General features: G+C 42.6%; 1 protein-coding gene across 2 annotated transcripts in view; it reads right to left on the bottom strand.

Moving 5' to 3' along the window:
* Nucleotides 1-12,733, bottom strand: part of AFF1 (ALF transcription elongation factor 1) — a 120,430-nt gene that overhangs the window by 19,405 nt on the left and 88,292 nt on the right. For both annotated transcript variants that reach the window (XM_050895324.1, XM_050895325.1), the window contains 7 exons: nt 12,126-12,212; nt 11,304-11,340; nt 10,874-10,925; nt 5,760-5,814; nt 5,591-5,628; nt 4,010-4,166; nt 375-1,292 (listed from right to left, as the gene is read on the bottom strand). In XM_050895324.1, coding sequence (XP_050751281.1) covers nt 375-1,292; nt 4,010-4,166; nt 5,591-5,628; nt 5,760-5,814; nt 10,874-10,925; nt 11,304-11,340; nt 12,126-12,212 — 1,344 coding nt within the window. The remainder of the gene's footprint in view (nt 1-374; nt 1,293-4,009; nt 4,167-5,590; nt 5,629-5,759; nt 5,815-10,873; nt 10,926-11,303; nt 11,341-12,125; nt 12,213-12,733) is intronic.

Genomic DNA, 12,733 nt, shown 5'->3' with positions numbered 1-12,733 from the left:
CTACCAGGGGGCTGGCCAGCCACATGCTGACACAGCCTGCTGCCAAAAGCTCCTCCGACATAGGAGGGCTGGGGTTTTGCTGTCTGAGAAAACTAGTATTTCAAGAAAACACAGCAAAAAATGTTTTAAACCACCAAAGCATTTGTTAGAAAGCTTACAGGGCTTTTCATTTGCTCAGCAGGGGATTTGTGACCAACAAGAAACATCTGCGGACAGTTTTGATACACATTCCCTTTAGAAGTTTGATAACACCTTTATAGGAGGAGGGTAATGGGTCCACTCCCAAACTGTGAAGCAGAAACGAACTCTCCGCATGGGTTTTTCAAACACCACCTTGGTCCTTGTACAAACCCATCTCCACCTCCACCTCTCACCTTCCTCTTCTGAAGGGACTTGTCAGGAGTGTCCATGGTTTTCCTCTCCAAGTCCTGCTTTCTTGCACCGGCGAGTTCCTTGGCCTCTGCTCTCTTCTGGTGACTGCCTTTCCCAGGAGGCTGAGGGACTCTTGACAAGAGAGGGAGATCTATTTTCACCATGAGGGACTGAGGGGTGGGAGAGTCCCTCACTGGCGAGAGCAACTTCTTCTCCATGATAGGCAAGGGAAGTTTCTCCTTGTGAAAATCCTCTTTGGCCACGACAGCAGGCCTGTGGCCGCTAGTCCTGGTGGGGGTTGTGCCCTGGCCTTGAGGAAGGGGACTGAGAGTGAGAAGCTCCTGGGCACTGCCAAGCAAAACTTCTCTCGTGAGCTTGGGGTCCGAGAAGGGTTTGGCATTGGCCTGGTGGGAGCTCTTGTGCTTTCTGTTCTCAGCGGGCTCTTGCAGTGCTGGCTTCAGGTCTTTTCTGTCACTGGATTTTGGCTTCCCTTTCGTTTTGACTTTTGGCTTGTCTCTGGAAGACTGGTCTCTGACCTCAAGAGGACCAGGGTCACTCTCCACCTTCAGGCCTCCTTTGGGCCCCTCGTGCACCGGGGCCTTGCCGGGCCTTTTGATACCCACAGCCTGCCTGGGCGAGGGCTCCTCAGCGCGCACAGGAGACTTCTGGCAGTTGCGTTTGGTCGGAAGATGAGCGTCCTGAGGAGCCCTGGCTGCTCGGCCAGAGTTCTTGTGATGAAGCTCCCTCGGCTCAGCACGCTGGTGGGAGGAATTGCTGCTGACGCCCTGCCCCTGCTCCTTGCCCTCCTCATGTCCATCCCCATGGGCGATTTCGCTGAGACTCTCTGTTGGCACTGCTGGTGGGTTCACCTTGGTTAGCCAGTTGTCGAGCTGCCACTTATTAGAAGTTGGTGGGTCAGGCTGCAGACAAAAAGAGAAAGGAACGATGCAAGACTGATGCCTTTATGGGCCTTTTCCATTCTAGCACAGCTTACCAGAACCCAGTAAAATTTCCCCGCTAGTGTTAAAAAAGCTTGAAAGTGAAGGACCGTAAGACAGGGGGGATGTTCTAGCGTGTGCACATCAACACTTACTTCAGAAACACAGACCTTGTTTTTGCACAGGATCAGTCAAATGTGTTGCACAGCACTCCTGGATTTCTGCTAGCCCTACCTGTCACTCAGTAAGAGACCAGTCTACATGAAAGCTTCAGCTTGTTTATCAAGCCATCTTGGTTAACCAACATTGTTGCACAATCAGACAACATATAAAACAAGCAGCAATTGTGAAAACGGATTAGGTGCTGACCTCGCAACGCTTTTGGAAAGTTATTTGCACACAGCACTGCTTTCAAAACGGATGAGGAGCTGTGACAGCTATCACATCTCATTGAAGTCTGACAGGTAGGCTGTCAGGCTCCTGCGGTTTAACCAAAAGAAAACCATTTACCAAAAGAAATTGTATGGCTAGCACATCAAGTCCAGCCTCTTCCGAGTTGTCTGCCTACACAACCCAACACTCGCTTCCCTCTGGGTCAAGCAAGGCATGAGCAACGACGGAGGCCTGAAGGCCTCTGGAGTCGTGGTCAGATAACATAATGTGGTTGCTACAAGCCCTGCCTAATCTAACAGTAGTCTGACAAATTATGAGAAAAGCAAACCCAACTAACCCTAAAACAGACAACAGAAGCTGCAAATCAGGGGCATGATTCTCTGGGGCCCGTTCTGAAAATACCATGTATGTGTCAGCATCACTCAAACGTGTAGCTCATTATCTGGGCACCATCAGAGCACAGCTACACTCCCGCCCTCACCGATTCTCCCCAGTCACAACTCTCACTTCTGAGAAGAGCCACAACTCTTCCCCAAAAAGAGAAAGCCTAGTACATGAAAGGTTTTCTAAGACTAATGAATCCTTTCTGCCGTGATTTGCTTCTCTATCCAGACTCAACTGGAGAACATGTGGATAAACAAGACATGTCTTCAACTGTGTTTGAGTGAGTCAATCTAGAAACCTGGTTTAAAAAAACAGAGTTTAGTTTTACCATGGGTTTGTAAGTAAAATTAAACCACAAATTCCATTATACTTTTCAGATAACACAAATCTGCTTTATTTTTGTTAGAATTTTAACTTATTAGCCACTGAAGAGCATTTTTTTTAATCAAACACTATAAAAACATGACCAAAAGACTTAGTAAACTTTGGTTTATAATGTAGATAACGATCAGACAGTGGCACACTCTGATCCTTTTCTAGCACTTCTACCATTGGTTATCTTGTTTATGATCTACACCATTATACAGGTTTTCATTACGTTTTCCAAACACAAAGGATAGTAAGACTTTTCTTTAAAAAAAAAAAAAAAAAAAAAAAAGAAGGAACTATTGCCTATAGGTCTTCAAGTCTGTGCTTTAGCATGTGAAGAACTGACTATAAACAAACAGGCCATGTGCACTAACTTGCTCCTTGAGCACCATGGATGAACAGTTTGCTGAATAAAAAAGGATAAAACGGTCAATGGCAAATAGCTAGGACTTCACTAGAGTGAGAAGGATCTTGCAATCTAGTATTTTCAGGACAAACCAGGCCAGATTTGGTAAAAGAGAAGTATAACATCTGTTTCCTTCCAAAGACACCCACATTGCAGAGTGCAAAGTCTGTAACTGAACTGCTGGAGGGTAAAGCGTATTAGATGTGAGATGAAAAGATATGTTTTCCCAAAGCTTGTTTTCTGCACATAAAATTCTCCCTGTTCATGTGCTTCTAAGGTAAAAGAAAGGAAAGCTAGGGCAGGGGGAGAGGGGGAGAAATAAATTACAAGGTTTCTGGGCTTTGTAAGAGTACCTCAAAACTGTCAGTGGATTGGTTTACATCAGCTGTGGTCCGTAGGATATAATCATGCACTTCCCACTGGCCTGAGAATGTTTTGCAAGCTGGAGGAAGCATTTGCAACCATGGGACATGAGCACTTCTGCAGCAGATTTTTAAAAAATGCATGGTCTCAATTATGAAACTTTAAGGCACCAAGTTCTGTTTGTCTGCTTTTCCCAATAAAAGCCTCAGAAATGCCAGTGCAGCACTATCTGAGCCAAATTCAACAGAAGCAAGTCTAAGCACATTCCAGCAGGTCTGATCACTTCAGCTGCGATCTGGGAGAAGCTGAATCTGTCACTCACGCACAGGAGCTGCAGGAAGGCAGCAGCTCCCCTTAACGTATCAGGAAACTGGTCTCACCCTGAAGCAGCCCACAGCCTTGGCACCCAGAAAAGCTGCATGGGCAGAGGTGGGCCCCAAACACCCCAGACAAGCCGTGCTTCTCATCTGCGCCTTGCTTGTGTCTTGCCAGTGAAGGCACTAATTCCTCAAGGAGTGCTAGACAATGATGCCAAAGGAGAAGGGGGAACACTTCAAGGTTAGGCACGTAAAAGTCTAATTATGCTGTTACTAAGGGTTATTTAATTGACAAACTCTAAAAGGGAAGCAAAGGGCAAGAAAAATCTGATGATGCAGCAAAGATGTCAAGGGGAAACCTGAATGATGACGGTATTTCAGGTCTCCTGTCCTGATTACATTCAGACAGCAGAGAGTCTGAGGCAAGAGGCTGTATTAAGCAGCCTCTACATTTTATTTGCATTCACCTCAGGCGCTGATGCTCTTGGAGGGTCGTTTGCTTCACTGTCACTCGAGTTGCTCTCCGTCTCTGAGTCTGAAGAGCTGTCTGAGTCACTGGTGCTCCCTGACTCCGGGCTGCTGGAATGTGCTGATGCCACACTCTTGGGCTGGGACTGTAGGGCACTGCAAGGCCACCATGAGACAAAATTAGAAAGCAGCATGGGTGAAGGTTACTTACTTATTATATTGACATGGCAGGATTCAAAAATAAAACTGAAACCCCGTGGTTTGGCACTGAGAGGAGAGGGGAGAAGGCCAAAGGAATACATTGCCACACTCAAAAGATAAAGCACTGGAATAAAAAACCTCTGGAAATAATAAAACCTTCAGCTCCAACCCAGTCAGACAAATACATAAGCAGGATATCACTGCTACAATATGAAGCTGCACTTAGCCAACCAAAGTTTAAAAAACAACCAAAACTGACAAGTGCTTTTCTGAAAGCCCCAACCCTCAAAAGAAAAATTTCCAATAAAGGCTAAAAAGACAGAAACATACATTCCAGGATGGTTTCTCTTTTTTGTATTCTCCCCCTTAAGTTTTCACTTCTTCATCCGTGTTACTTGGTCAAGGTGCTGTAACCATTTTGTTAACAGCCATGTCAAGCAGCAGCATTTTTTGCAACACCCTCCCCTACTCAAGTGTTTTCCTCCAGCACTGACAATGGGAGTGGATGGAACTGAGGGAGAGCCATGACTTTTACGCACAGTTTCTTTTTGTTTTGAAATGGGCTTACGAAATCAAAATGTTGATTTTTTTTACTTTGAAAACTGTTTCCCACGTCAGTACCAACACATTTGTATGATTTGGAGGCAAGCTCCTTGCTGATCCAGACCGATATCATGAGAACACTCTATTTCAAGAGCTTGCAGAGACGCAGATCATGCCAAGAATTGGCATGCCCTTCCACAAGTCTGACTTTGTAGACCATTACCCTGTGCTTGAAGAATATACATATCAAGCCAAAAATGTATGTCAGTGCTCTCCTATAGGAAAAATTCTGGGCTTCTCCACCTTTCTTCCTCTAATGCTGGCACGTGGCTGTTCAGTCTACCTTGAACATTGCTTCTGACTAACAATACATGGCAGGAACTGCTTACAATCGGCTGCCTTATCTGGAGGAGCTGAAACAGCCTCAGTGAGTCTACCTAACCCTTTTCTGTTCTTCACCCGCTTGGCTGTTTTGGGCTTCCTTCTGAACTAAAACTGGACTCACACCTCACCATCACTACTACAACTGAAAATCCTATTAGCTCCAGTGTGATCTACATATACACTGGTGGAGGGGAAGAGGAGAAAAGAAGGGAACAGTTGGGGAAATACAATTCTGGTTCAGCGTGCCTGGATTATTCATTTCTAATTTGAGCTTTCCGTAAAACCCCACACAACTGAAGTCAATTTTCAACAGCAGCTTCAGGCAGCTAGAAACCAAAGCCTGTATCTACAACAGAAACCAGGAACCCTTACCCATCTACCCCATATATAAAAAGTAGTTTTGTTTTTCCTCCTTATTTGGTCTAGCTAGTAGTTTGGGAACAAACCTGTACCTTGGAGGAGCAAGTGAAGAAGGTGGCTTTTCAACAACCTGTTTTGTTCACAAAAACAAAGAGGAGAGGGGGATGAAAGGTTAGCTTAAGGAACTCAGAACAATGCAACAAGTCGTGATGATTTAAAGGGATGTCTGTATGCCTAGTGTATAAAACATCTAAAACTGACTTGGTCGTCACCACTCTCTTCACTATCACTGAGCTGCAGGTCGTCCTGGAGCATTCTGAAAGACAACCAGAAGATAAATATCAGCCAAGGCAGACACATTTCCAAGCAACAGACATTGAAAAAGACTTGGTTTGCACTTGCCAAAACAAACCAACCTCCCACATCCTTTTTGAACATTTGGCATGCTCAGTCTGCTAAATCCTGTCATTACCTGAATGAATGATAAAATGATAACACACAACCTAGGCATTTTACGGTGCTTTCCAACTGATCTCAGGACATTTTGCAACGGAGGTCAGTATCATTGGCTGCCATCTACAGACAACAAAGACCAAGTTCTGTGAGGGGAATGCTCGTCAACAATGGTTACCTAGCACACTAACACAGCAGGGCGGGGTGGAAGAAGTCTGATCCTTGTACAGCAAGAGACTAGCACGCTATTAGCCTGCACCGGCTCCCCAAGGGGCAGAAAGCATCGTCTTTGCACCAGAAGCTGTGCATGTTCACGCTCTCTGCTCTGAGGGGCTGCAAATATTTCTTCTGTCACAGGGGTTCTCTTTTTGCTGCTGAAGTCTCCTATCACACATATGTAACTAAATGCCAAGGTCAAGCCTATCTCCTACTTCTTCTCTACACAATGAACTTCATGCTCCTGCACATCTCAGTGGTAACCATAACATTGAGCAGTTCAGATACTCAAAGCAGTTTACAAGTGGGGAGGCAGGAACTCTTTACTATTGCTAGAGTAGAAAGCAGGCTGCCTGCAAATGTTTCCAAAAGCATAATTTAGTCCTCTGCCTGCAGGTGGTAACTATTGCTTGCAATTTCAATGCATTACTGAGGTCCTCAAAAGGCTGGAAGGGAAGGATTTGTGGGGAGTGACCCAAAGTTCTCCCATATTGTTATCCCCCTCTTTGGCAATCATGCAGACATCCCAAAAGGAGTTGGGAAAACTCTTGCTATTCAAAAGTATAGTGATTCAAATCTTGAAACTAGCTGGAGACCAACTCCTCAACCCAGAGAATTACACAAGGGTCATTCAAAAAATGGGATAAAAAGCTTGGGAACTGAGACAGGGATTTTAATCAATCAAGTCAAAACTCTGTTTATTTAGCCCTCATTTCAAACTAAGGGCTCTCTGTGAGAAATTTTTCTCATGCCAAATAAGAAAAATAAGCCTCCAGCCCCTCATGACAACACATTTTATAGCAAGAAAACAAATACGAAAGATCCCCAGTGAAACAAATCACCTTGGAAAAGTGGGGAGTGAGTTAGTGTTCCTGATGCTTGTTAGGAAAAGGAAAACTACGCAAACCTTCACACTCTTTTCAAGCCTTCATGTCAAATTATGAACAAAGCGAAAAAGATTTACGGCTCTGTGGGTCACCTCTAATGGCCCTGAGCAGTTTGCTTTTATGATTCCATGACAACAGAGGAGTAAAAACCTTGAATAAAAAAGTGATTCCTTTACTTAAACACTATCCCTACTAACTAGACAAATTATTTTACACTCATACCAAAGCAGTTGACATGCACGGAGATACTTTCATTGAAATAGGACCATGTTTACTGCTGAAGCCGGCCACGGTCTCACAACGAACAACAATTCCACAAACCAGAAGTGACGAATCTGCTCTTGTCCACAGAGAAGGACAACATGAAGAAACCCCAAAGGTCTCCTGTGTCTACCAGTACAGAGCCAACCCCTCCTGCACAGGTGATGCCTCCTGCAAAGGTACTGACCCCACAGTCCCCAAGTACCTCTCACTGATGCAGAAGAGGTTCTCAGTGCACAAGGGCTCTGTCTGATTACACTTGTGAAGACCTACATGCTTTCTTTGTTCAGGCATTTTGACTTTGCCATTCTCCTGTGACTATCCTCCTCCATCTCCCAGCCTCCACTGCCTCATTTCCTTACACACCTTCGTGGTGGAAATCACCTCTTGCCTCTTCTTTTAGAGTAAACACTGAAGGGAAGCGCTATGAGACACCACCTTGGAAAGCGAGGCCCCTGAATGTCCTACAGAAGGCAAACAGCATGCAGTCTGCAGCAATCCTGCACATGCCAACTTCGCATGTGGGCTAGAGCCGAAGCTCACTGCCAGTCCACTGAGAGACAAAAAGGAAAAAAGAATAGCAGCAACAATACAGCCACCCTCCACACTTCTGGGCAGTTTGGCCAAATGTCTACCGGCATCTCAATGAATTCTTTTTATTTTTTTCCAGCCCGTTAGGGGAAGTAGTCCTTCAAAGGTCATAATGAACAAACTTCCATGAACACTAAAAAGTTCTGAAAGTGTTTTCGGGTTTTTGTCTTCTTTTGCTTTAAGAATTGTGGACTACAGATGTATTTCCTTCAGATGTAAGAGGATAATGCAAAGAAACACTACCTAGATCTTCTTTTAAATCCGATTTAACTGTTTGTAATAAAAAGGACTGCCTTTTTCACCTGAGCTGCTGGTAAATAAAATGCATCAGCATAAAAGAACATTGCAACTACTTAAGTTCAATTTAGGATCAAGGAAGAACACTAAAACTTTAAATGAGTCATACTTCTGCAAGGATAGACAAAGCCAGTTTCCCCAAAACAAGGTTTCAACAATTTGTTAAATAGCCTAGTTAAAGAAAATAAATGTTTTAATAATTTTAATGCTTTAATTAGCTCAGGAGTTAATAGATGCCAAGTTTTCATTTGCAGGACCTGTTCATTTGCAGCTTATATACACACCATCAATCTCCCTGCAAAGCTATTTAAAAAGAGCTCTTTTAGCGAGAGAAGCAGCACTAAAATTAATACCGCTTGTCAAACAACCCTACTGAAAGCACAGGCTGGTCCCTCTCTGCCAGCCAGCTTAAAGATGCATCACCAAGAGTGAGCTGGCATCTCCCCTTTTAAAAGAAGGGCTACTTCCATTCCAGCGCAGCCAGGTGCTAACTTTGGGGCTGTATTCAAGAATGAAAGCCATCTGGGAAACCCTTGCATGCTCTGTAAAGCTGAATGCTTAATTTGGGCACACAGATGCACCGGGATTTCACCTCCTAATTAACCAGCACAAACGCTGTTTGTTTTCAGCCAGCTACACTTTGTAACGTGAGCTACTCTAGGCAGCTGAATTTTCAGACAGTCACGTGCGCTTTGAACAGCAAAGCAAGCAAGCCCTGTTGTGCAAATGAAAACAAAAACAAAACAAAAAAGAAAGGATTCATCAGTTCAAGGGAAAGATGTAGACGAAGTCCTTGGGCAAATCTCACTTGACTCCATTTTCTGGACATAAACCTAAGCCACCCTGTTCCTCCCGCTTCAACTGCCTTCATCGATTGTGGGTACACATGTCCCTGGTAGATGAGTGCTGGCTCTGAAGTGCCCACAAGGACGCTGAGCAGAGAGGGGATGTTGGCTAAGGACAGAGCTACGTACAATGCCAAATTTACAATTCTGGACCTTTGGGCTAAGAAAGGAGTATTTTCAGATTCTTGTCTACAGTAAAAGTCTCTTCTCTCTCTGCCGCCTGGAAGACTGACTAAAGTGCTAGAGGGGTTTTTACAAGCATCTGAGAAGAGCTGAAATAAAGATGATCGTTGTAGGGTAGCTGAGGAGGAAGGCAGAGCCTGGAGCAGTTGAAACTAGTATTTTTAATAGTGCAATGAAAATTTCCAGAAATCGTTCAGGAGGAGCAAGCTGGGGTTGAAGAAGGAGGAGCAAAATAAAGAATGGATTAAGGGAGTAGTTGACTGCTCAGCAAGACACTATCCCACACTCCCAGCCAGTGAGGGCTCCTCTGCATGACGCTGGAACAGTATCAAAAGGGTTGTTTTACAGATCTTACAGAGCTTGAGTGCAAAATTCTACAATCTCAATCAAGATGGAGAGATGCTCCTCCTCTTACTTGTGACTAGCCCAGTTTTGGGTTTTTTTTTAATTAAAAATTGTTCATGATAAGGAAAAGGAAGACAAGTGGAGTAAGCTTTGTAGTCTGTAGTTTGCAGCCTTCCATGGAACAACATAACATGGAGTAACACGAGAACTTTATATATCACATGAACTGATAGGCATTTAATGGTTCGGCAATTGCCTTGCACACAGACCCCTTAGCCTTCCAGACATAGAAAGATTTCTATTTGTTACTCGGGCCTCAGAACCTATCAATGCTGCCATCTGGCCAGGTTAATCCTGAAAGACTAACATCAGCCCACACAAAACTACTTTCAAGCAATTTCTGTAATTAACCTAATTAATAGATAATCACTTTCACCTACAAGGACAGTACCAAGTTATTTTATCCACCAATTTAAAATTTTCTATCGGAGCGATTCATTTATTAGTTGGCACTCCTTCCTAGCCTTGTAAAACTTTTGTAGTGATTATGCATAAACATCTTACACTGAGACTCAAATTCTAAGAAGCTTTCTTCTGAGAGAAAACATGATAGGGAAAAGAAGAAATATATAAAGAAAAGTAGAAATGTATAAATAGTATTTTAAAAAGCTATAGAAATTTCATCTTCACCCCACTTTGCAACTAGCTAACCTTATTAGAATATAAATTGAGGTTGTTAGAAAGTCCACATAAAAGGTTTTTTGTTTGTTTTAAACAAAAATAAAATTAAGACAACACTTTTTAGAAAACTTTTCCTTGGACAATTGCAGAAAGTTATATCGTATGATTGCTTTAAAATTTCACCTCTAGTTTTCACAGTTTTCATAGCTGTAGCTTTACTAGCCCTCACAGGCTTCAAAACAATATGCAGAATAGATCAGATTCAGTTTGTATCCTGTATAATTTATGTCAGTTGAATGCATTGGTAGTAGTTTGAATAGCACTAAGTCTGATAAGATGTTAATAGCCACAGATTGAAGTTTTTTTGCTCTTTTAATCAGGCACATTAATAGTCAGGGGGTTTTTCTTCAGTTTTGTTTTGTTTTTAACAGAGTCATATAATCATGAAACAGTAATGTTTCTGTTGGTGAAAATTCCCTGCATTGAAATTTTCTGAGAAAAATCAGACTGATAAAACCTTAATCTTTGGAATCATCAAGTAAACCAAATTTTAATTCATTCCAGGTTCTTTTAAGTAACTGCACAGTAGAGATGGGAACTGAGTCTGGTTACTTACGATGTTCTTGGTTGAGAATTAGGCAACGTTTTTGAAGGTGCGTCATACTGTTCTGTAAATCAAAAATGCATCAGTTGGTTTTATTTGCCTCACTTGTAGCATATTTTACCCTATGGTCTCTGAGCATCAGATTAGAAAGTCACTTTCTTCCAGGATGTAATTGTTTGCCATTGAGATTATTTCATCACTCCAAATGGGGTTTTCTAACAAAATACTGTTTGTTCTCTGCTGAACTGCTGCCTTTATTTCTAGGTAATGAATGTATACAATCTCTTAAGCATTTTCTAAATTCATCACTGTTCAACAAAGCACAGGAAACTGTGCTCCTTAATCAATGTAAACATTTGATGTTCTCCTCAATGTATAACACACACACACACAAAACTATCTGTCAAACACACATAACTGTTTTCTTTGGATTTCTACTTACTCTGATTCTGTGCTACAGATCCAACATGCTGCGATTCCTAGAAAGAAAGGACAAAGTGCAAATGGAGAATAAAATAAATCAGCTCTCTCTTAATAGCAGCATATCGATGATTTGTTTTCCACATGTTACTTCCTGTAATAAATACTTTGACTAACTTGTCAAAGTATGACTTTGAAATGTCCAATAGTCTAAGCTGGTCTGACATAGCTTAGCATGGACAGAAATGATACATGCTATGCCACCAAAAATGTGTTGCTAGCACATTAGTGGTATGTGCATTTTTGAAGAAATATTAAAAAAATTTTATAAGAGCTGCCAAACACTTCTGTTTAACACAGTCAGCAAATATTTTTGTTGACAATAAAGATAAAATGGTTTTTGTGCTGCAACAGAGATGAGATGCTTAAAATGTTTCTGAAAAGCAGTCACATTTGAAGCCCACAATTATAACAAATGTGTAAGTCGTTGAAACGTTATTCATTCATCCCCCCCTCTGGCTTAAACATTTTACAACTCTAAAAATACAAAGCTTGCTTAAAAAATAAAAAAGGGGAAAGATAATTACGCTACCATATAGCCCACTCAAAAACAATTACTCAGAAGCACAATCTGATCTAATTCTCAGTAAAACGATGCATTGCAAGCAGCCTTTATATAACTCGAGATCCATTGTGCTTTAATTTATCTGACTTCTTCTAAAGATAATCTCTCCTAACAGCCTTTATCTATGAAAGGGAGACAAAATCAGATGAAAACACATGCAAGAGCCGGAAAGCTCTCTTCTAATTTATCAAAAGCCCTGGCAAAAAGAGGGTGTTTTACCTTTGTTGGGAACGGAAATTTGGAAGGCTCTGCTGTACTAGGTGTATGAATAGCTGTCAGGGGAGGTGGCCATGAGTGGGTCATTTCCTGGAAAGAGATTGAGAGAAGCGGCTTACAGTATTTTTGCTGATACACGCAGGTGAAGTTTTACGCTTAAGAGATTTGTATGGATCTACCAAAAAAGTCCTTGCCGACCCGATCGCAGACCCGAGAGACGGTACCACAGCAAGAAGCCCTCCTTTGACCGCAGCAGCCAGACCATGGTGAGGGACTTGCTCCTTTTCTGCAAGCATACTTGCATTGCCCAAGTAACAGCAATCTCAGTGAAGCTTGTAGAGAATTAAGTACTTACTGTGTTTGCACGATTAGGCCTCAGCCTTACAGCTATCACAGTTAATAAAGGGAAAAGTAAATAAAACCCATATATGAGTAGTTCTGGGGTTTTTCAAAGCGCAGGACTTTCCTATTACGGAAGTTCTTATATCCCCTTGCAGTAACAACACTCCGAAAGGCTTTTCATAACTCGAGAAGGTCAGCCAGAGAGCTCTGACTGCCAGTCGTTCCCCATGCTATTCTGCCTGAAACATTGGCTTTTGCTCTGACCGACC

This window comes from Gymnogyps californianus, chromosome 4 (assembly GCF_018139145.2).
Source record: "Gymnogyps californianus isolate 813 chromosome 4, ASM1813914v2, whole genome shotgun sequence".
NCBI classification, from domain to species: Eukaryota; Metazoa; Chordata; class Aves; order Accipitriformes; family Cathartidae; genus Gymnogyps; species Gymnogyps californianus.
The sequence above is the reverse complement of the archived record's forward strand: the minus strand, read 5'-3'. Positions and strand labels throughout refer to the sequence as shown.